The 24,228-nt window shown below is 44.9% G+C and overlaps 2 protein-coding genes across 4 annotated transcripts in view; one reads left to right on the top strand and one right to left on the bottom strand.

Moving 5' to 3' along the window:
* Window positions 1–2,421: 2,421 nt before the first annotated feature.
* Nr1i2 (nuclear receptor subfamily 1 group I member 2) lies at window positions 2,422–10,882 on the top strand. Of its 2 annotated transcripts, none has more exons than XM_036203834.1 (8): window positions 2,422–2,639; window positions 5,681–5,814; window positions 6,147–6,334; window positions 7,019–7,170; window positions 8,788–8,930; window positions 9,078–9,194; window positions 9,411–9,516; window positions 10,738–10,882. In XM_036203834.1, the coding sequence occupies exons 1-8, from the start codon at window positions 2,452–2,454 to the stop codon at window positions 10,880–10,882; spliced, it is 1,173 nt and encodes a 390-aa protein (XP_036059727.1). In that variant the 5' UTR covers window positions 2,422–2,451. The 2 variants fall into 2 exon arrangements, with proteins under 2 accessions (XP_036059727.1, XP_036059726.1); XM_036203833.1 differs by having other exon boundaries at window positions 6,896–7,170.
* Window positions 10,883–13,914: 3,032 nt separating this feature from the next.
* The window catches only part of Gsk3b (glycogen synthase kinase 3 beta), a 155,289-nt gene continuing 144,975 nt past the window's right edge, over window positions 13,915–24,228 (bottom strand). For both annotated transcript variants that reach the window (XM_036203407.1, XM_036203408.1), the window contains one exon: window positions 13,915–19,458. In XM_036203407.1, the coding sequence (XP_036059300.1) occupies window positions 19,391–19,458 (68 nt within the window). In that variant the 3' untranslated portion in view covers window positions 13,915–19,390. The remainder of the gene's footprint in view (window positions 19,459–24,228) is intronic.

Below are 24,228 nucleotides of genomic sequence, written 5' to 3'. Positions count from 1 at the left end.
GCTGGGATTAAAGGCATAGGCCACCACTGTCCAGCTAATTTAAAAATTTTAACCATATAATTTTATTTATTCTTTGAGAATTTACTACCTCTATACAAAGTATTTTTCATTATCTCATCCCCTTCCCCTCCTCCTCATTCTCTCTCAGAAGCCATACGACAGAACTAAGGCAGGGAGATTATATAGGTTGTAGGCACAAGCTGGGTTTGTGCCCAAGTATGGTCAAAAGCTGACTGATTTAGGTGGGGACTAGGGTGGCTGGGGACATTCAGTGGAGGAAGCTACCATGGCTGCCAAGAACTCATAACTGGGCTTTTTGGTGCCTTCTCTTTGTTTGGAGATTCTCTGAGTGGGCGGGGTTTGGAGAGACAGGAGTGGGGCTTTCGGGATCATGCAAGAGTGGGTGAGCTGTGAGGTTCCAACCGAACACTGAGATTGAGGCCAGCCTGGTCTACAGAGAGAGTTCCAGGATAGCCAGGATTGTTACACAAAGAAACCCTGTCTCAGAAAACCAAAACCAAACCAGAATGCCTTTATTTCTACCCCAGTCCATTATACTATCAGTATGTATGCACATAGGTGTGGGAGTATCTACTGGAATTTGGGTGGACCACCAGGGACCACACCCCTGAATAAAACTATTTTTCCTTCAGCAGCCATAATAACCATCAATAACTCCTCAATTAAAAATAAACAGTGGTTTATTACTTTCTTCAGGAACTCAAGAACAACTTTTGCCCCATGCTTTAAACACAAAATGACACAAAAAACGATTAATACAAAATGCACTTTTAGGTAAACCATGGTAAATTTACAAAAGACTAATCAGCTAAAATTCTCCCGGGGGGGGGGGGGGGGGGGGGGGGGGGGGGGGGAGCTGAGACAGTACACATTTAGTATTTTCTAAATCACAATGGTGTGACAACAGCAGAGTCTTTCTCAGCTCTTGATGCTCTTACCAAGTGGAAGCCAGGACCCCAGGCAATTAACAGTCACCAAAGCCACCTTACACCAGTATCTTCCAAGTTTGTTGTCTCACGTCTAAAAAGAACAAGGAACCATGGGTAGAGATGTGCAGAGCAAATGTAGATTTATTAAGAAAAGATGAGCTATGACTCCTGAGATGGAAGTGTTTCCAAGGCTGCAGTATCATATTGCTCTCCCTCCTAGTGGTCTTTTAAGACTCTCATGTGGGAATTAGATGGAAACTGAGGTAATTTTTTATTGAGGTTGGCAATTTTTTTAGTTCAACGTGGGCAGAGCCAGTAAATGGCCTACATTCCCCTTTTCATGTGCCCTTGGCTAGTCAGAGAAGTGATCCTGCACTACTTACAGAGCCAGGGGAGTGGCCACCCATCACGGTCATCTTCATCCACTCGCTCTGCCAACCATTATTCATGTCATAGACTGAGTCACTTCCTATGTGATTAGCTCAAGATTTACCATAGGACCTGCCCTTACTTCCTGGGGAGAGCTACTGTCCATCTCAACAATAGAGATACACTTAACATCTTTGTTTCTCTGTGTCCTAAGTTGGTTGACAGAACCCCAGTGGCTCAAAAGAACCTCGTAAGACCAACACACTTAGCCTTCCCTGTCATATGGCAGATGCCTAGTTCAAAGGAAACTCCAAATAGATAAAATTTGCCATACAAACAGCATAATAATCCACATGGCTCAATAAAACACCAATTGTTCAGAAGAATCTCCAGGCCAAATGGAATGCAGCCAAGGTACGATAATCTGAGAGAACTTATCAAGGATTAATATTTCTTGAGAGTTGAGACCAGAGTCCAGAGTTTTATTTCCTTGCTTACAAAATGAGGCATAGAGCAGCTGATACTGGCTGAGTGGGAATCTTTCAAAGAGAGAAAGTTTCCTGCAGTAAAAAGATTCTTGTGATCCTAGCTCTGCGCTGTCTGTCTGACTGGTATTCAATTGAAAACCTTCTTTGTGGGGCGGAATGGGTATCCTTTTTCTCTTTGTGGAATTCTGGGCTACACCACACCTAAACAGCCATCATCCTCCCAAGATCTCCCCAGCCCCAGAAATAACATCGAATGTTAGTATTTCCCACGAGTTGTCCCCTTTTCCAGCCTATGATCAACTCATGACCCCCTCTGTCCATTCAGTGACTCCATAATCCAGACAGCATTTTCTTTATTCATTTCTTCCTCCCATAATAGCCTCCCCTCCACCCCATGTTCTGGCTTAAGTGTTCTTCCTAGGGCCCCTACTGTGCATAACAATGCAGTGTTTACGTATTTCTTAACAACAATTCAAATAATCACCTACACTTTTCCCCCCATGGGATGTCAGGTCCAGCATCAAATCCAAATGTGAGTCTTGCTCAAAAGGAAGGGTGCTCCCAGGATCTCCCTACACAAAGCCTTCATTCACTCCCTGTGTTTTTTTAGTTCCAGTCCAAGATATACAGATGTAACCCTGGAGATGAGACCCGAAGAAAGCTGGAGCCATGTTGACCTTGTACGCTGTGAAGAAGCAGATTCTGTCTCAGAAAAGCCCATCAACGTAGATGAGGAAGATGGCGGGCTTCAAGTCTGCCGTGTATGTGGGGACAAGGCCAATGGCTATCACTTCAATGTCATGACGTGTGAAGGATGCAAGGGATTTTTCAGGTATGATGACCCATCAATTTTCACACATTTGCCAGCACTGACACTAGATCACATCCAACTTGGGTTTTACCATTAAGTGGTTGGGTGATGTCTCAAGGCCTCAGCTTGAACTGATGTCTAGGGTCATTTCAATGGGCTACTGGTCCACCCAAAGCCCTCCTAAATACTTCAAGATAGAATGTATACTCTAGAAGAAACCTCATCTTCAAGTCTTCCTTCATCTACTATCCAGGGAAGGATCATTTCCATTAATATAACACTTTGTTCCTCTATGTATTTTTGAGTTAAAATAAAAGAACAGTAAAAAGTAGGAGGAAAAAAAATAGGAAAAAGCAAGTTTTCAAATCACTCTCATATGGTAGTTGTTAAGGAAAAGGTGTCATAAAATAAATCAAAACTAAGATAACTTCATCTTGAAGCATATTTTTAAAAAGACCAAAATAAATAAATAAATAATAGATAGACAGACAGACAGATAGATAGATAAATAGATAGATAAAAACTAAAAGAGTCTCATGCAAAAGGGAAAAAAATCATGTTTCACAGCATGTTAGGTGTGGATGTAAGGGTCACCATCACCAGATGAAGGACAGAAAGACTAGTGACGGCTTAGCAAAGCCACCTTCAGCATGGCGGCTCAGATCCAAGGTGGGAGGGAAGGCAGGAAGCAAGATGTGAAGAAAGAGATCCAGTTCGCCTTCAGGAAGGGAAAGGGTTTGCAGGTCTCACTTCAAGGCCATTCCAAGACAGACAGATGTTGTGTAACTTTTCCTGAGGAGTCATCAACAAACATCTGTTCACCACAGATGGGCTGTCAACAGTAAACCAGGAAATTATTCTACCCAAGTGTAGCTTGGCAAACCAATGGGTATCTATTATTTATAAGTCCATGGGTGATTTGGGCAGATGTATCACTGAAAAGCACCATTTTGGGATGATACAGATAAGCTTCATAATTAGTATTTCTCTGCACAACTTGTAGGCAACTCAACAACAGAGTCTCTTCTGTTGTTTGTTTGTTTTTGTTCTTTACTCTTGTGGGCAGCCTGTCACCCAGCTCCAAAATAAATCACACACAAAGGCTTATCTTTAATTATAAATATCTGGCCTTAGCTTGGCTTGTTTCTAGCCAGCTTTCCTTAACTTCAATTATCCCATCTAGCTTTTGTCTCTGGGCTTTTATCTTTCTCTATTTCTGAGTACCTTTCATTTTCACTCTGCTGCTTGCTGTGTAGCTGAGTGGCTGGCCCCTGATGTCCTCCTCCTTCTCTTACTCTTTCTTCTTTCCTCCTAGATTTCTCCTTGTATTTATCCTCTCTGCCTGCCAGCCCTGCCTATCCTTTCTCTTGCTTTGCTATTGACTTTTCAGTTCTTTATTACACCATCAGGTGTTTTAAACAGGCAAAGTATCACAGCTTCACAGAGTTAAACAAATGCAACATAAACAAAAGTAACACACCTTAAAATAATAGTCTACAATAGATGAGCCTGCATGTTTCTCTTCGGCTCATGCAAGGGCTCTGATTTTAGTCTAATTCCAAAAGCAGTGTCAGGATACCCAGACAATAAAAAAGGATGCTCATTCAAGGGGGGAACAATCTGTCCCAGAATTCACCATCACATCATGTATGCCAGAGTTGGCTTCAGGCTGCTCCTGAATCTGTCACTAGCAAAGAACACCAGTTAAGTCACTAAGCCGAGCATGTACCACAAACCCACACATGAAGGCAGGTTCTGGTTCTTCAAGCCAGAGAATCTGTTGGAGCAGCTTCTAAGGGGACTGCCCCCAGCAGTGGGAATCCTCCCCATTTGGGTGCCATCCTGGGACATCCAGAGGGAGGTGAGGCATCAGTGGTTGGGAACTTGGCTTCTTATCAAACTTGGACCCAAAGCTTGTCACTTACCTGGAGGACAGGTGATGATCAGTCTCCTTCACTGTGCTGGGGGTAGGGTAGGGGACATAACAGATGAATTTCACAGGGTTGGTTTTGAAAGTCAAGTCTTTAAAACGGTCCAAAACAAGTAGCCCAGCACCTGATATATAGCATGCTTCTGATGAACACCAGTCCTTTTATCCATTCTTGAAGCATTTGGGGACAGCATCAGGGGCCTCTGATCTAGGTCTGCAGCAGAGGCAAATATGAGAGTGTGACAGCCATGGACATAACCCTAGGCTGACAGATGGTCTGAGCCACTTCCGAGCTCAAGCCCTTCCAGTTACAGTGAGCTCAGTTTCTAGTCCAGGCCTCCCAGCACCGCACTGTTCTGTTCCCATGGTTCCAAGCCAGTTTCTCTCATTTCCCACACTGTTGGACAGAAGAGAGGCCAGAGCCAAGGGAATCTTGGGTCATCCAGATGTGGAAATACAGGGTAACATTCATGTAGGGCAGCAACGGCAGTCCTTGGTGGGAAATTCAGGATGGCTTGGCTGTAAAGAGGGTGGTGGGCCAGAGACTTGTGACCATCACTTACTGCCCACCTGCAGCTGCCTCCCTGCAAAGACTGGTGGCCTTTCAGCGGACCCCCCCCCAACCCCACCCTGGGGTCTGGTCTACAGAACTTCCAACCTCCCCATCCCAGGCCAATTGGAACCCACTAAAAGGGGAGCTGGAGAAGGGAAGGACTGTGTATGTTCAGAAGTTGCTGGGTGCAGAGGGAGTGGGGAGGGGGCACGGAGGTGGCAGGTTTCCCCTGGCTCCCTCTTCCAAGGAAAAATCCAGTTAGAAGCCCATCTCCATGGATACCATTAATAATAAGGTATGAGGAAGGACGGGAGCTGATTCGGGGAAAACCTTGAGCCTGCAGTTGACTTGTCCTTGAAGCACGTCTCATTTCCTGTAGAATCATCTCAGAGGTCTCCTCCTCTTCTGAGTCCTGGACTTCAGGGCGGAGTGCCAACCTACACCTGTCCTGTAAAATCCCTAGTGTGTCCTGTGTGCTGCTGCCAGGGGCTGGACAGACAGGTGGTTATGGCCTGTAGCGCCTGGCCCAGGAGCTGAGTGCCCCTCATAGACTACCTAACGTTCTTTCTCATCCCACAGAAGGGCCATGAAACGCAATGTCCGGCTGAGGTGCCCCTTCCGCAAGGGGACCTGCGAGATCAACCGGAAGACACGGCGGCAGTGCCAGGCCTGCCGTTTGCGCAAGTGCTTAGACAGCGGCATGAAGAAGGAGAGTGAGTGGCCGTGGGGCAGGGCGGCTCAGGCTCGGGGGTACTGCAGCCGGTGCCAGAGAGCTGAGGCACTGGTGCGCATCTGCACACCACAGCCCCTGAGCTCGTGTGTATTTGTGGCCCTGTGGGACTTCGGAGCTACAGAGCACCAGTTCTCTGCGGCAGGAAGTGTGGTGGGAGATGCCAGCCACAGCTGTGTCCTCTCTTTCTTCTTAGCTGTCCCTGCATGGTTCCTTCTGTTCCCCTCCATAACTGCAGTCCTGGTGGCGTCTGGCGGCTGGGGGAGGCTGACCCTGCAGGGGCACATGTGCTGAACCTGCTCTGTTAACTCTCAGTGATCATGTCTGATGCCGCTGTGGAGCAGAGGCGGGCCTTGATCAAGAGGAAGAAGAGGGAAAAGATCGAGGCTCCGCTGTCTGGAGGGCAGGGGCTGACCGAAGAACAGCAGGCGCTGATCCAGGAGCTGATGGATGCCCAGATGAAAACCTTTGACACCACTTTCTCCCACTTCAAGGATTTCCGGGTAGGGGCTTAGAGCTGCACACACGTGCACGGCTATGCCAGCTCCTCAAAGCCTGGCTCACGTTCCCAGGGTCTCTCATGCTGTGGTCTGCATCAGGATTCCCTGAGAACTTGCCTGAAATGGAAAAAAAAAATCTCAGAATCCTTCTGATTTCTTCATAACTGTATTACTACTTCATAACTGTTCCCTTTGCCACTGTTATGAACTGCAATGTAAAAATATCTGATATGCTACCTCTAGGTTGAGAACCACTGATCTACAGCTTCTGAACCCTTATCTCTGTCTCCTGGGCACAACAGGGGGATATGCTTACGACACACAGGCAAGAAGGCATCCCTCACCCTTCACACTCCATGTAGGAATGTGACTATTAATTCATAGAACACCAACTATCAGATAGCCTGAGAGAAGAAACACAGGCTATGTATATATGGATGCATGTGTGTGTGCATGCCTCTGATCATATTTCTTAGACTGCAGCTGGTCATCAGGAGCCTATGTGGGGACTTGTCTATGACAACACACTGCCCCTTCTCTCTTTGCTCCTGCCCTTTATCCCAGCTGCCTGCAGTGTTTAATGGTGGCTGTGAGCTCCCAGAGTATCTGCAGACCTCACTGTTGGAAGATCCTGCCGTATGGAGTCAAATCATGCAAGATTCAGTCCCAATGAAGATTTCTCTGAAGCTTCGGGGAGAAGATGGCAGCATCTGGAACTACCAACCCCCATCCAAGAGTGATGGGAAAGAGATCATTCCTCTGCTGCCACACCTGGCTGATGTGTCAACCTACATGTTCAAGGGCGTCATCAACTTTGCCAAAGTCATCTCCTACTTCAGGTAGGTCGTGAGGGCTGAGTGAGTGGATGTAGAAAGGAAATGGGAATGTTCAAAAGTTTCAAAGAAGTCTGCAGGAAATCCCTACGACCTTGGGAGAAACTGGTGTCCAAAGAATCTATGTTGTCTCTGCTCTTGGGGGACCATTGCTACCAGAGAATAAAGCCTATATGGTTCATTAATTTTGTTGCTGTGGGCTTGTCAGCTTCTCCATTTTGGAATGGCAACTGATCATATCAACTTTGTAGGGTGTCTTAGTCAGGGTTTCTATTGCTGTGAAGAGACACCATGACCATGGCCACTCTTAAAAAGGAAAACATTTAATTGGGGCTGGCTTGCAGTTCAGAGGTTTGGTCCATTATCATCATGCACATGGGGCATGCAGGCAGACATGGTGCTGGAGAGGTAGCTGTGAGTTCTACACCTTGTCCCAGGCAACTGGAAGTGAAGACACTGGGTTGTATCTTGAGCATAGGAGACCTCAAAGCTGGACCCCACAGTGACACACTTCTTCCAACAAGGCCACACCTACTCCAACCAAGCCACACCTCCCAATAGTGTCACTCCTTATGAGCTTATGGGGCCCAATTACATTCAAACTACCACATAGGGCTGATGAAATGAAAAAAAAAAAAATCTGAAGAATGTTGGCAAATGCTGGTCTTCAGACTTTCCTATTTCCCCCATAAGGACAGAAACCATGATTGGACACTAAAAGTTGAGTTGGAAGGAAAAAGAAGGAAGTACCTAGAGGAAGAGAGATGTAGGGTTTCCGGCTGTCTGCCATCAAGCAGGCCATGGGGAGGGTGGCTGGTGCTACAATCCAACAACTCTCCCTAGAGCTGGGCATGGAAGTAATGACCATGGCAAATGGTGTCAGTAAGACAACCTGGAACCTGATAGTGTGGTGGAGACCACCACTCCATAAAATGTAGTGTGTGGTGCCAGGGATGATGCAATGTGTATTTTTTCCTGGACCCTCCACCTTGCCTTGCCCAATATGGTCAAGTAGGGCTGAATTATACATACAAGGAGCACACTGTCAGACAGAGAACAGATAATAGCAGTGAAATACAAGGTCTTCATTACTGCAGAGAAACGAACATGTATGTATAAATTCAACATCAGGTAGCAGGTATTTCCGGTACAAGGTGTGACATGTGTAGGATTCTGCTCTCTAGAAACACTTCTGGGAAGGGAAGACACTACTTGACCTGAAAACTCAACAGGATTTACTTAAAGGGGCAATCATTCCAGGTAGGCAAACAGGCAAAAGTTTATGAGGCTAACAAGGAAGAACCAAGGCATTAAATGTTGGTCAGAGGTCATGCAGGGTGATGGAAGACAGGCGGGGCTGTAAGGGACCTGGACACAAAGCTAAGGAAGCATGGAGAGTTCCTGGAGGTGCAGAGAAGACCTCAGTGGGCAAAGTAACCCGATGGCCTGGATTATTGAGGGGGAGAGATTGGAAGCAACCCGGAAGGAACTGCAGCCCCAGAAGGAGGCTGTTCCATCTCCTTCCTCTTTCTCCTCCAACTTTTGGATGATGAGATGGGGACTGGTGCCAGCCTGTGGACAGCCTACCTAGGAGTTGTCATCACCTCCTGTCCTTGCTGCCAGGGACCTGCCTATTGAGGACCAGATTTCCCTGCTGAAGGGAGCCACTTTTGAGATGTGCCTACTGAGGTTCAACACGATGTTCGACACAGAAACTGGAACCTGGGAGTGCGGTCGGCTGGCCTACTGCTTCGAAGATCCTGAGGGTGCCCAAGAGATGCCTGGCAGAGGGAGGGTGGGAGACAGCAGCTGAGGGCGATTGGGTGACGGAGTGAAAGAGCTTGGTAAGGGAAGCCTGAGTTCTTGAGTCAGATTCCTGAGGTGCTGGCTGTCTACCCTATACTCACCCACAGGTGGCTTCCAGAAACTTCTGTTGGATCCGTTGATAAAATTCCACTACATGCTGAAGAAGCTGCAGCTGCATAAGGAGGAGTATGTGCTGATGCAGGCCATCTCCCTCTTCTCCCCAGGTGATGGGCTTCCCCCAGCGATCTGCAGGAGGCAGCAGCCCCCTCTTTCTGTCCTCCCCAGGGAAGGTCTCAGCAGTCACAGGCAGACTGTAGAGGCTGCTGTTTTCCTGTCTGAAGTGACTGGCCAGCAATTCCTTTAGTCTGGGCTGGATTAAGCTTTCCTTTGCTCCTCTCTGCCCCGCCTGGAACCTCAATGCCTTCCCTTCCCCCTCTCAGACCGTCCTGGCGTGGTACAGCGCAATGTGGTAGATCAGCTGCAGGAGCGATTTGCCCTCACCCTGAAGGCCTACATTGAGTACAGTCGGCCATCTCCTGCCCACAGGTGAGGATGAGCAGGGAGGGGCAGATATGAGGGGGAGCCTTCTTGCCCCCTCACTTTGGTTTCCAAGCCCCTGCCATGCCTGGGGTAGCTTCTGATGACCAAGGCTCTGGGACTGTTTTGTCACCTCTTCTAAGACTTCCAGGCCAAGTCTAGCTGAGGGATACTTGTCTGCCCAGGGCCGTCTACACTTCTGTCATCAAGGTGTGGGAAGAGCCTGACTCTACTGTCTGTCCTGTAGGGTCTTCTAGCAAAGACCAGGTAGCATTCCCAATGACGATAACTATAGTGATACCACCCATAATGGCAGTGCATCTATACTAGCTACTGTTGATTGCAAAGTGTCAACCTCGGGGCCGAGAATTTTATGTAGAGTATAACCTGTAATGTTCCAAACACTCCCCTGACGTGGACACCAACACCATGCTACAAGGCAGCCAAGGCAATGCCCAGGATTCCACAGGGTGGAGGGCTAGAGCCTGGCAGCTAGAAGATTGTCAAAGCTCAAGCTTGTCAAGAAAACCTGCTTGGGGATTGGCATAGATAAGAGCTCCCAAACCAGTCCTTGGATTCCTGTGTCCCAGGGCCCAGCTCCATGTCCACAGACAGGAAGACAGCAACAAATCTGATGATAATTCTAAGGCTTTGAAGATTAAGGCCAGCTTTGGGTATTACAGTGTAGACTTGAAGAATCACTCACCCCTTGGCCTGCACTTGCTTTCTTTTCTGTTCAGTATCCTGGGATGCTGGATGGGTGGGTGGGTGGTTACATCTTTATTTATTGGGTTACTTTCTACAAGGAGGGTGGAGGTGCTAGCGTCATTACCTATCATGGGGAAACCCAGGTAAGTATGCGTTCAGATGTAGCGATGAGATCCGGGAAAGGACTCCAGCCTGCAGGTCCTACCTAGCTGCAGCTCAGTTATTAACCAAGATGACGACTCCCCTCACCTCCATATTAACCTATAAATTTGGCACCCGCAAGGTCTGAACTTTCTCCAGGGGTCTCTGTGTACAAGGACTCGAGCTGGTGGGGGTGGGGCGGGAAGAGGTAGGTTACAGCTTCTGCCTTGTCATGCACAGGCTGAAGGAATTCCAAATATCCTCAACTTGGCTGATCTCGGGTTTTCCGAGATTGAATTTGTGTGCTCTCAGGACAGGGTCAGTCTGGTGGGATGGGAAGGGGTGGGCTGAAGTCTCCACTTCTTCTCTGGCTGCCTACAGGTTCCTGTTCCTGAAGATCATGGCTGTTCTCACGGAGCTGCGCAGTATCAACGCCCAGCAGACCCAGCAACTGCTTCGTATCCAAGACTCACACCCCTTTGCCACCCCCCTCATGCAGGAGTTATTTAGCAGCACAGATGGCTGACTGGCTGCCCCTGGGTGGGGATCTTACGGGACAGCCAGATCCGGACATTCTGCATTGCCACTTCTAGGGCTAGGCAGATGGACACATTGACAGCCAACAATGTCCTATGACTGCAGCTGACTAGCATTCATTCCTCAGGCAAAGGACATGGAGCCCCTGTGGCAAATGCTGGCCTACAGGTTAGCCCCATCCTTGTGGTTGGGAATAAACCCCCAAATCCCACTAAATTTTAAAGTGTTGGGTGGGAAAGGAGGGACCAGGTCAAGCTATGTAAGGGTCTACACGCCACACATTCCCAACCTCAAGCTTTCTCTTGAGCTGTTTGTGTGTTCCAGACTTGAGCTCACCATCAGGTTCATTAATGTCTCTGCTGAATGCCAGAAGCTTGCCATGACCTTGTTCTGGACACATCACTCAGGCTCCCGCAGCTGACCAAACACAGTTAATCACTAACAACGTGACCTGCTTTGGGGGATACAATACAGCCTGGACTCAGATGTGGATCCTAACCTCAGCAAGATGACAAAGCTAAAATGGCTGTTAATAGCTCATAAAAAAACTTCTAACAGCTAATGTGTATCTAAAGAAAGGGCATGTGACATCATCCAGGAGCTTTATGTGGGTTCTGAGCTGCACTGGGGTCCTGTGGGTAACTGGAAGACAGCTGAAGGTTCCAAATGCCAGGTGCTTGTTGAGGAAGGGGTGGGGACTGTGGCTGTGGGGACCTGTATGTGACTTGGTGTGGGCACATCTGCTCCCAGTCTGACTGGGGTCTGGATTGCTCCCCAAACTGGAACACTGGGGTGATCTATGACAAGGCTACGGTATAGACAATAAACGTGTGATAGCAGAATTACCTGTGTACACTGAACTCCTGAGTACACCTGGATCCTCAAGTGTAAGGGAGGATTTGCCTCATTTATAATAGTTTGTAGAACTGTTCCGGGCCTTTTCAAAAGGTAGGCCTTACTTTCCCATGAGGTGTTCCATGCTTAAGAACTAAGCAAGTATGTTCCTGGGTTTAACATCAGATCATGACAAGAGGATTTCAATAATGAAATTTTGAAACATTTTTGAAAAAAAATTTATTTTATTTGTGTGTGTGTGTGTGTGTGTGTGTGTGTGTGTGTGTGTGTAACTGAGGAGGTCAGAAGAGGGCATTGCATCCTCTGGAGATGTAGTTACAGGTGGTTGTGAGCCACCTGACGTGGGTGCTCGGAACCGAACTCTGGTCCTCTGGAAAAGCAAGTACTCTTAAACCGCTGAGCCATCTCTCCAGTCCCTATTTTTTTATTTATTTTTTCTGGGGGGAGAAAATAAAATGTGAGAATGAGAAAATAGAAATAAAAACAGAGCCAAGGTGAGGCTGAGGTAAGAACACAGAACAGTCTGGGCAATGTGAGACAGTGTCTCAAAAAAACCAAAATACAGCTCCTCACCCCCAAAACCTAACAAAACCATTCATACACATTTGTACTCTACCAATTTCAGTGTTACCCTTCATAAACCTGACAATCTGCTGGTAGAACATAAAAATCACTTAATTAGCTTTTGTGCTTGATTATTACATATAAAAATATATACATATCATAATATAAAATGTACTAACTGAAGTTTGAGTTGTGTGATAATATTCGGTTGCGAAGGAAGCAGAAAGTAACTAAATTTTAAGGAAACAGGTAAGTACTTAACTCTAGCCAGACTGCAATAGCACCAGATCAACACAAATCAACAATGTAAGCATGTTCCCTATCACCCTCACCCCCAATTTCTACACAAAGAGATAATGAAAGCATTTGTGTTTGGGAGAGAAAACTGAGCCTTTCTCAGCTCATGAAATTCATGAATACAGATAGGTTTCACTCCATGAAATTTGCAATAATTAAAGATGTGGTCATAACTAGAAATACATTTCTCACTTGGAAGTCTAAATTCTATTCAACTATATTTATTCACAAAGCATACATGCATCTTTCCTTCCTCTGGGAAGTTACCTCTGTGGGCTCCTCATTCAAAAGCCTGACAGTGGTTAGACTGGGTAGAAGTAAGGTTAAGATTAAGATGTGAAACAGAATATACCCCCCACACCCAGATGATTTTTAAAACACCCAGGCAGTGTTCCAAACACTAACCTGGTATTTGGGCATAGGAATTAGACAGTAAGCACTTAATCCAAGAGGCCATTGGGGCCTAATGTTCAAGATAGGCAGCACAAAGGAATGCACACAGGATCCACATGCTCTTAGCAACCATTGTTAAGTTTTAAGACTCAGAGAGATCCAACTTTCTTGCTCTCTATCGGGTGGCCTCTTCAACCCCCCCCCCCCCAACTTCTGAACAAGTAGAAGAAAGCACTGGTCTCTAGGCATCTTGGCGTCGATGGTTCTTTTTCTGGTTTCCCACTCAAGAGGGTATGGTCCTCTTCCAAAATGTGGGAGAAAAGATCTGTGAGCCACTGTATACCTCTGGCTCTCCCATTACTCAAGAGCCACTCAGCAGCCACTGTCCGTGTGTCCAAAGTCTTGACCTGAATAACAAATCTTCACGTTATTTGTTAGGAGTGGCCCTTGCTTTCTGGGGGAAAAAAAAAAAAAGAGACTTAGAAGCCAACCAACCCACCCCTACCCCATCACTTAACCAGCAACCCCAGCTCCAGATAGCTCACCAGTCTCCAAAGCAGTCTGTTTCTCCCAGGTGGCTTTTCTTTTCCATAGCCACAGCACTCTAACACCTCAAGATGCTCAGAAAGACACCCCTGCTGCTGGCCTACAATTCAGCACTGCCTTTGTAAGGACTCAGAAATCAAGAACCAACCGTTAATTATTTCGAGGGACAGCTGGCAGGTCCTTCAGTCCCAACCCAAATGGCCAAGACAGGACCTAAACAAGATGGTAGTAAACCCAAACCACCTCATTGCTCCTCCAATCTCCTCCCCTTCTGCCAGTGCTGGAATTACAGGCAGGTGGCACCACATTGAGCTCTTTCTAAAAGTGTTAATATATCTAGCCCACTAAATAAAAGACCACACTTAATCGAATATAAATTTGTCTTTATTGAAGCAGCAGTCACATGACCTTATTTCTAACCTTTAGGCCCGACAATGAGCCAGGCCTTAAAAAAAAAAAAGTTTCTGTTTGCACTAAGAGACATAACATGTTAACATATATTATCCAGTATTGGAAATGAGCAGACTCAAACACGTGTTGATTATATGGGTGACACAGACCCACTGTCCATGGTGGTCATGTTTTACAAAGACTCCCAAAGACCATCACTAATAAGATGGAAGTGAAAAGAAAATACAGTCACACCAAACCATGGACACAGTAACCAAGGGCAGCAGCTTACACATGTTTTTACAACTGTTCCTTTCAGGGAGATTATCTTTCTTTCCAAAACAGTGTCTGCAAAACTTCCTCTACATTAAGTCCAGGGGTTTCCAAGCTGGAAGCTGCACCTCCTGTCTACACATCAGAGCAAGGTCATTTCAAAGAGTGAGAGTCGTGTGTTCGCATCTTGACTTTTCTTACAAGGATTCCTGTTTCCCCAGTAAGGAGAGAGCAGATGGGGACGTGACTACATGTTGCAATGGCAAAGTAGGCAGGGTGAAGGAAGAGGGGTGGGCACTGAAATAAGGACCACACACTTGTGAATTTTAATTTCATTTCCAGGCTAACCTACTTTTTATTTAATGCAAATTACAGTACCAGTTAACTATTTCCAAACCAAGTCACATAGAACGAAATGTATTTACAAGGGAAAGGGAAGGGGAAAAAAAAACATTGAGCATACTTTCCACAAAAAAAGTTTATATTTAAAATGAAAAAAAAAAAAAAATCAGTCACAGAGGCATTCAAGTAGTAATGTTATACAGCGTTTGCTTTTCCTTTATATCAAGACAGATTTGCACAAGTGTTTGCAATAGTTTGTATACAACCCACAGTCCTTTATATATATATATATATATATATTATAATAATAATAAATTTTGTTTAGATTTGTTTTTAAGATGGAAGTGGTCACGCTAATTGGTATGTGTACAGGCCCAAGTGATCCATCGGCAACACATTTATAAATGCAAATTTTACAGGCAAGCACATTTCCATACATCTATCTGTATCTGCCTGTAGACAGATATAGTAAGAAAAAAAAATGAAAAGTTAACACAAGGTAGTCTACTCTGTCAAGCTCACCCCTCATGTACTGGCTGTCATTTTGCTTGAATTGTGGAGATACACACGGAATGACAGACTTGAATAAAATGCCATAACCCCATGGGAAGGATCCAGACCCCAGGCGTCACTTCCGAAGCCTCTCAAAGGAGACCTCAGTCTGGGACTCTCCTGTGCTTCTAGCTGTTTCTTTATTTTCAGTGGCTTCAGTGTCTACCAGAAAAGACAGGTTTCACACCATAAATGATGCTCATTTTTTATACAGGGGAGAAACGTGTTCATCTCTGTGATCAGAACAATCAGTAGTGTGAATAGGAACCAGACACAATTTCGATTTAAAACAAAGAAAGAAACAGAAACAAAACCCCAACTCTGGGAGATCTGGCATTGGCCAAACTTCCTTTGGAAGATTCCAAAGTTAAAACCCTTGCAAAGGGAAAGAAAATGTAACAGAAATGCCAGTGTCTTTACATCCACAGGGATAGAGAATATACTCCTCACAGGACCTCTGCATTGGCGTGGACAGGATGACCGGGTAGATATACTTTGCTAAAACACAAACCTAATAAATGGGCCTAAAAAAAAAAAAAGGACTTTAAAAAAAAAAAATGACACTGTATGTTATGGGAAAGAAGGTGCAGTCTTCTGCCATGTGCAATAAACACAGGACGTCTCAAAAATAGCAACCTTTGGTTTGGTAGTGGTTTTTTGTTTTGTTTTCCTTCTTCTATTCAAGACATAACAAAGTAGTTGGTTTAGCAAAATGGATACTTTTTTTTTTCTTTCAAAAGGCCATATTAGGCACAGTTAGGAAACTGATTTTTAAAAAAGAAATTCAAATGATGTTTCATCCAACAAGATGGCAGGAGGGAGGAATAGGCTCAGAGTCCATTTGACAATCCTCCTCAGCACAGCACCCAGTGCAGTAGCTGCTAACAACTTCATCAGGGCACCCAGACCACTGACGGATCAAACCCAAATGCCACCAAGACAGCGTGACTTATTTTATTTATTTATTTTTATTAAATAAAACAAAACCAGTGTCTCTTTCATTTGTTTGGGAGGGAAGTAGGTAAGGAGGGAGTGAGCACGGGGAGTTCTCAGAATCTGCTGCAAGGCCCACGCTAGGGCTTGGGGAAAAGATGAGCAGACCCAAGGGATCTGATAGCCTCCAGCTCTAGGGTTCCCTGCCCTCCACCACGTCCCCTAAGTGTGAAACCGGTTGGTTGCTGTTACTAAGGAGGAGACAGACACACCCAGAACCAAAAGCAAGGCAAGGTTACAATGAAGTGAGATTTCAGACATAGTTTCCTCTCCCCCACTCAAACTGTGGAGGGCAAAGGTGCTGTTACGTTGTAACTTCAGAGGGAAAGGGGACAGACAGGGACACATGGATCAAAGAAATCAATTAATGAACAAAAACAAAACAAAGAAACCCAAATACATGGAAGCGAAGGCACTCCAAACTATATAGATACACTATACATTGCTAGAGTTATTGTTACAATAATACAGGCCGGTACCTACTGTACAGAGTTAAAACTATATGGCTTTAAAAAGCTCGTCTACATTTTTGTCTGGTTATTAAACAGAATCACTGCCCTGAACAGTAACTTTTTGCTCATTAATAACAGTTCCTGGGTCCACATATTTACATACAAAACAATAAAACTTAAATTTAAAAACATTGAAAGAAAATATAATATACAAGCTTGAATTTGGTGAGGAGCTTTTAATTATTATTATTTACAAAAAGATATTCGGAGACCTGGATCTCACTTGTGTAAGAGTTCTGTGATCCTGCCATGATCCTTGAGAAAGAAAAATCGTGCACCTCAGCCCTCATGTACGCATGCGCGAACACACACAACACACACACACACACACACACACACACACACACACACACACACACATTTGAGAAAAGCACCTGACTTTCCTCTACTCTTCTCTTACCCCATCTGGGGGTGGGGGTGGGGAATATTTGCTAAAACAAGCACTGATTTTTACGGACTCTAGCATGTACACCAAGTCCAGAGTAGTGTCTGTGTCTGGCTGGGCAGTTTAATCCGAAAGCAGGTTCCCCTCTTAGGCCATAGACCTGCTTATTCAGATTCTTTACAAAGTCTTTCTGAAAATGGCCTTCCAAGTCACCTCTTCAAGGAACTATGCTGTCCAATACTTTGATTTCAGAATTCCTTCAAACTGTTAATTCTCTCCCAGAAGCACTTCACAAAAGTAAAAGCCTATTTGCTTGATTTGGTTTGACTAAGCATGCTTCCTTTCTTGTGAACTTTGATATAAGCAGAGGTTTGAGAAACCCCTTTGGTGGCCCGGAGAGCTTAGCCGCACAGTGAGTGAAAGTCAGATGGCTACCGCTGTCTTTCTTTCATTTCGGCAGGCAGCACATCTCTCTTGGAGAGTCGTGCACACGGTCAAGAGGCATGACAGGGTACTGGGGCCTGCATGAGGGCTGCCAAGAGAGCCCTCTTCCCAACCACCTGGAGGGCAAGACCCCCACATGACTTGGGCTGGTCCTGAGGGCAAGGGAGGCTACAAGCAAGGGCTCTGCAGTCCTTGCCATCAGCTGACCTTAGCAGATGCATGGGGACGAAGGGGAAGGAAGGAAGGCGGCCATCACTCAAGTGATCTTTAAATGTAAAAGGTAACTGATTGTGCCTTAAAGATTCATAGGTCAAGTAATGGCCCATAAGCACCAAGGTTCATTTTAGAGTATATAAGGCCCACAAAGATACCAACCTTAAAAGGATCAACAAACTAGTTATGAATTCTGTTCCTCACTCAAACATAATCCTTCAATCCTCCTTGCTTTCCAAGGAATATTGCTTTTTCTTCAAAAAACAAGAGACTGATTCTTACACCATTCACTGATAAACAAAGAAAACTAAAACAAACTCTTAATGGTTGGGGGAACACCCTTTTCATGATTCAGTCCGTCAATTTTGATACTGTAGACAAAAAGAAAAGGCAGTATTGAATATATGTATATATAACATATATACACACATTGATATTTAATCAGTTTTTCTATAAAGTCAGCAGGTACAGGTGACTTTATCATTTTGATGTGTGGTTTTTAATATGCCTACTATTTAAAATCATAATGGCTTATTGACATGCATCAATAAATAAATTTTAAAAGCATGATGTTAAAAAAGCAGAAATTAAATACAGTCTAGATTTGGATTTAAAATTAGAACTATGTGTAAGAATGTGGAAATTCTTGCAAGCTTGATTTTCAATTAAAATATGAAAAACAGAGCAGTAGACTGTTACAGTTCACATTAGTTAGCTACAATGTCTTCTCTCAAGTGTATTTTTCTAAGGGGAAGAACTTCGGAAAACTCTGGACAAACTCATTCACAGTGGTGAGATCTGCCCCGGCCTGCTGCCTTCCTGACATTTGCCTTCTGATGCACCCAGAGCTGCTCACTCAACATCAGGTGCAGTCTCATCTTTAGTGCACCAGCTAAAAACCATACGAAGATGTGCAGACAGCCTTTGGTCAGGTGAACCAAGATCCACCCCAGGGCACGCAGACTGCTGCTCTCCCGGCAGCCTTCCTAAGCCAGCATCTGCAATGCTCACTCGCTCTGGTCAAGAGCAAAACCAACCTTAAATAATCACAACTCTACCCTTAGAGCTTCAGACTTTAGTGACCTCCCTGGGCTACGAACAATACACATTTCTTCTCTTTCTCTCTCTCTTTTGTTTTTTTGGTCTGTCACACCTGCCATCAACATGCCAAAGGCAAGTCTTCAAATACCCGAGGATACGTATACATTTTACAAGTGACATTAAGTCCCTGTTGAGTACACCTGCTAAGCTCCCAACCAATTTCAAGCTGTGCACTGTATCAAAGTCTTACACCAGACTTGAAAAGAAAACAAATTCAGAAAAGAGACCAGCACAGAACAGGTTTTCTTCTGTTGTGGTGGGGGCATGAGGCAGGAGCCTGGTTTTTAAGGTATACAACAGCAGACGTCTGGTTAAAAAAAAGAAAAGAAAAAGAAAGATTGTCGTGGGAGAGATTGTGTGTTCCAGTGCTCTGCTCCTCCCCCACCCCCACCCCTCCTACCCCTTGGATCTCTTGAAAAGTGGGAACACAATGAAACTGGTTTGTATTTATAGATATTTTACAAGGTTAAATAAGAACAACAGTAATAAAAAAATGGAACACTAAAATGAACAGGGTTTTTTGTTTTTGTTTTTGTTTTTTCCTCTTTTTAATTTTCTTTCCAAACGTGACCAGTGTTGCTGAGTGACACTCAAGTAACTGCTGGTTTTTCCTGCGCAGCTGGCTACTTGGGGCTGTTCAGGTGGAGTTGGAAGCTGATGCAGAAGCGGCATTATTGGTCTGTCCACGGTCTCCAGCATTAGTATCTGCAAATCCAAAGTCCCGAGAGAGCATGAGCAATGAACGTTATGACACTACACAGAGCACAAGCACACCACTTCACCTGCACTCAGGGCTGTGGCCTTCCAAAGCTGCTATCTGATAGGCTGGTTCAGGCGGAGAGCAGTCTGACTTCCTTTCTGTTTGCAGCTAAGTGGTGTTGCTTGTGTGGGGAAGACAGGCTGGAGTCTGGCTCCCTGAAGATAAATGGACGCACAGCCTGGAACCTGACTGAAGATCGCGAGCCATGTTCCAGCAGGCATCTGCTAACATAGTGACCCAGTGAAGACACGGCAGAGTCCAAGAACACACAGGAACCTTGCTGCTGAGGGTCTGCTGCTCCGTTTATCCACTCCATAACTACTCTATAAAGACTGTACTTCCTCAACTCTTCATTTTCCTGTTCCCCAGATAATCTGCCCTTATACACATTTAACCCAGTGGGGGACAGTGGACACGTGAATGCTTGTTTAGTTCATTAATTTTTACCTCAAAATACTCGCAGCTGCTTTCAGTTCTACTTTCATATAAATGAGGTGACCTCAGAGTCATACTGCCAGAGCATGGGGACATCTTAACTCACTGGTACATGGCATATGAACCAGAACATACTCTCCAGAGCCAAGCAGACAGCCTTTCCCAGCAATCAGTGAATCCTGGGACTAAGGTTTATTCATGGCTTCCTTAGACTGTTCAGTCACCCAAGTTTGGTGTACTATTAATACAACAAGAATTCCTGTCTCGATGACAGGTCCCCTGGCCTTTCTTCATTGTCATGATTCAGGCACAGGCTGTATTAAAGACGGTTCAGAGAAGCCTGGAAAACCAGAGTTATTTCAGGGCTGTAGTGTTCCATTTGAAGCATCCTTCTTGCATTTCCTGCACTCTACACAACTGTCAGCACATACACAATCATCACTAAACTACACACACATTCCCCACTTCCCACCAAACAACACACATGTTCCCTCTTCCCACCAAACAACACACAGACCTCAATTCCCACCAAACTACACACATGTCTCCCACTTCCCACCAAACAACACATGTATCTATCACTTCCCACCAAACAACACACACAGACCTCAATTCCCACCAAACTACACACGTTTCCCACTTTCCACCAAACAACACACATGTCCCCCACTTCCCACCAACACACATGCTCCCCACTTTCAGCAGAAGATGCCAGGAGGACCTGTTGTTCCCTTTAAGCCCAGGACTTGAGAGGCGCCTGCACATAAACTAGCACTCTGACAGCTCTGGCCATGGTGGCCACTAGCTGTGCCAGTGGAGGCCAGCCAAGGTGAGTGCACTAAATACCCCGCCCACACCAGCAACCTGTGCATTTATGGTACATGCCCTGTCATGAGCTAGAGCCCATTAGTGTATGACCAAATCCAAACTACTCTCCCTTCCTTGAGTAAATTCAAAGTCTGTTTGCACAATCACCATGAAATACACAACCCTTTTTATGTCATCATGTAACTGGAAATGAGTTTACAGTCTGAATAATACAATTTGTAAACTCATTTCCAGTCACATGATCAGAAAACAATCTGCTCTGGGAAGAGGAAGGGAGGCATAAGACCATCTTAATATACTGTAGCATCTTCCAAAATGACATTAGTGATTCATGCTTCTTGGTACCTATGCTCTTAATGTAGTCCTTTCCCACAAACAGGACTGAACTGCGTAACCAACCAGATGCTGCAAAAATAATGGTATGTGATTTCTAAGGCTAGGACATAAAAGACATATGGTTTCTACCTTACTCTCTCTACTGGATCACTTGGTGTTAAGGAGAGCCAGCTGATATGATGGAAAACACTCCCATAATACCACCATGATGAGGTCCACAAAAAAGGTGGTTAGCCCTCCTGTCAATACCAGCTTGTTAACCACGTGAATGATCCAGCCTAGAAGTACATCTTCTAACCCCAGGAAGCCATCAGATAACTGCATCCCTAGATAACATCCCCGTGTATTAAAAATAGATTTTTTCCTCATATATCCTGATTATGGTTGTCCTTCCATCCACTAATCCAGTTATTCCCCATGTCCCCGCCCATCCCAATCCACCCCCTTGCTGTCTCTCATTAGAAAACAAACAGGCGTCTAAAGGATAATACAATAACAATAAAATTAAAATAAGATAAAAGAAAAATTAACACGTCAGAATAGGACAGAACACACAGAAGGAAAAGACGCCAAGAAAAGGCAAGAAAAACAGACAGAGACACAGAGACCCACTCACTCACATACTCAGGAATCTCAGAAACACTAAACGGAAGCTGTAATACATATGCACAGCTTAACCACACCATTCAGATCCCCGCCTTGCCAGGTGGCTTCTGTGTTCCTAACCCAGAGAAGCAATGCCAGATAATGTTTACCCTATTTTAAGTTGCTAAAATTCAGGATGGCAACTCAGAGCAGTAAAGAATGAATACATCAATATGTCAAAGAACTTAAAATGCCATTAAGGGTTGTTGTACTCAGAGGCCTAGGAAAGCATCACTGACCTAGACTCTCTGTGATACTCAAGTGTTTCTACCAATCTGTATAGGATTGTCTTAGCTAGATAAGACTGGATAAACAACTGTTTCTTTCTCAATTGTTTTCTTTTACCTTATTATTACCTTATTATCTCTGAGGCAGGGTCTCTTAATCAAACCCAGAGCTCACCTCTTTCAAAAGTCAGCTTGCTCTGGGAATCTATCTCCACCTTCCAGGGATGGCAGGCTGGTAGCCACACCCACAAGGCATTCACACCAGTGCAGGGATCCAATCTGTGGCACTCTGGCTTGCTTGGACAGTAAGTACTTAACCACTCACCCATCGCTCCAGCCTTCAGTTACTTCTTATTTGTTTGGTCGTATTTTTGAGATAGTACTTCATTCTCAGCCCAAGTTGTATAGGCTGGTCTTGAACTCTGTGAGCCTCCTGCCTCAGCTCCCCAAGTGCTTTACTACAGGTCTGTGCCTGGTAAACAGAAACTTCTAGGGTAGTATATATGAGTGTGAGAGAGTGTGTGTGAGTGTGTAAGAATGCATGCTGCCCCTAGCCTTAGATTCTCAGAAATGGGGATGTTATTAGAGTCTGGAGTCACGGACTAATAACACCTGTATCAACACTGAAGAAACCACCTCATCCTAGCTCTTCAGGCCACAGACCAGAAGTCCTCACCCTGACTTCTCCTTTCTTCTTCACTCATTAGGATCAGCAATTCCAATCCATTCGGGGGCCAGATGTGGTTATCAGATGTAAACATGGGAGACAGTGGAGGGTCACTTTACACTTTGCAAAGGGTGGTAAGGGCAGAACACGTGGACTAGGTTGGGAGGAGAGGACAGAGGATAAACACAGGAGCTGAGGTCCTAATGGTTCGGCCACTGCCAAGTCAGCATTCCCGAAGTGTGGGTCTACTCCACAGAAACGTCTGCGCTATGGCCCAGTGGTAATGACAGAAATGTTCTACTTGTGCTGACCAATGTGGCAAAAGTGAGTCCTAGCTACATATGGCTACTCAGGCTGCAACTAAATATGAACACAATTTAGTGTTCTTAAATACTTCTCAAGTTCTCAAAAACGATAGTTATTACAAATTTAGTATTTCTACAACTGGCATACGGGTAAGAATATTTTGGATAATCAAATTAACCTTGGGTAAATGTATGTATGCTTGAGAAGGCGAATGTATTTCATCCTTATTTCCTTTATTATGCTCTACACCAGCTCTAGTTGTTATAAAGCCAGTATGTGTGTACTTACCAGGTTTAATGGTTAGAAATCTCGTGACATGTCAGGTCCTACAGAACAAAACATTGACATCCAGAAATATACTACTTATACCACACAGATAGGTAATTCGGTCAAAGCTATTCTGAGTGGAAATAGTGCTAGTGTAGAACGATGCTTTGTTATAACCTGTAGGAACAAAACTACTCTTCAATGGACTCAAAGAGTACCCCCAAAACTCACACTAAGACTGAAATTATAATCTACACACCATCGAGATCAAGCTCCACCTACAGTCAGGTTTTGCTTGTGTCTTCTTAATATCTATTTTGATCTTGATAGTTAATAAAAAGAGAGGAAACACTCCTCAGCAACAAACTTCAACTCTGTCCATATTACTCCCAGAAAGAGAAGCAGCACAAGATGCCAAGGAAGCTGTCAGTCATTGAGAAAATAGCGAAACATGGACTCTTGTCATTCAGCTCGCCCACTAGGGTTCACAGTTAACCATCGCTGAGACTACTCATATCTGATGTTCAGAGTTAGGGCGCGTTCTAAGTAAGAGGCCTGACTGTTCAGGGTAGAGAACTGAAGCACATGGGGTTATGGGTGATATTTTCATTTTTAAGTTAAAAGTTCTTATTTAGGAATAATGAAGAAAAATAAATAAATAGAAGCAGGTAACTTCAGGCAAGAACAATTGAAAAACACGAGGAATGTCTAGACCTACAGGACATTCATCAGCTGAATCAAGATTTTTAAACTAATTAGGAGGAGGTAGAAATCCCTAGGTAACACTTGACTTAAGAGGACAGGACATGCTTAGGGTTCAGTTTTAAACCTAACAAGCATCCTTATCTACCAAACTAGCCCCTTTTGGTCAGCGCCTCTCACTGGCCTGGAATAAACAACTAGCAAGTCCCAGGGACCCTCTCACTCTGCCTTCTTAGCACTACATCAGAAGCATGCACCACCACGCCTGCATCCCAAGGGTCTGGGGACTAAAGGGAGGTCTC

The sequence above is a fragment of the Onychomys torridus genome, chromosome 12 (genome assembly GCF_903995425.1).
Source record: "Onychomys torridus chromosome 12, mOncTor1.1, whole genome shotgun sequence".
Taxonomy (NCBI): Eukaryota; Metazoa; Chordata; class Mammalia; order Rodentia; family Cricetidae; genus Onychomys; species Onychomys torridus.
This window is presented reverse-complemented; position numbering and strand designations above follow the sequence as displayed.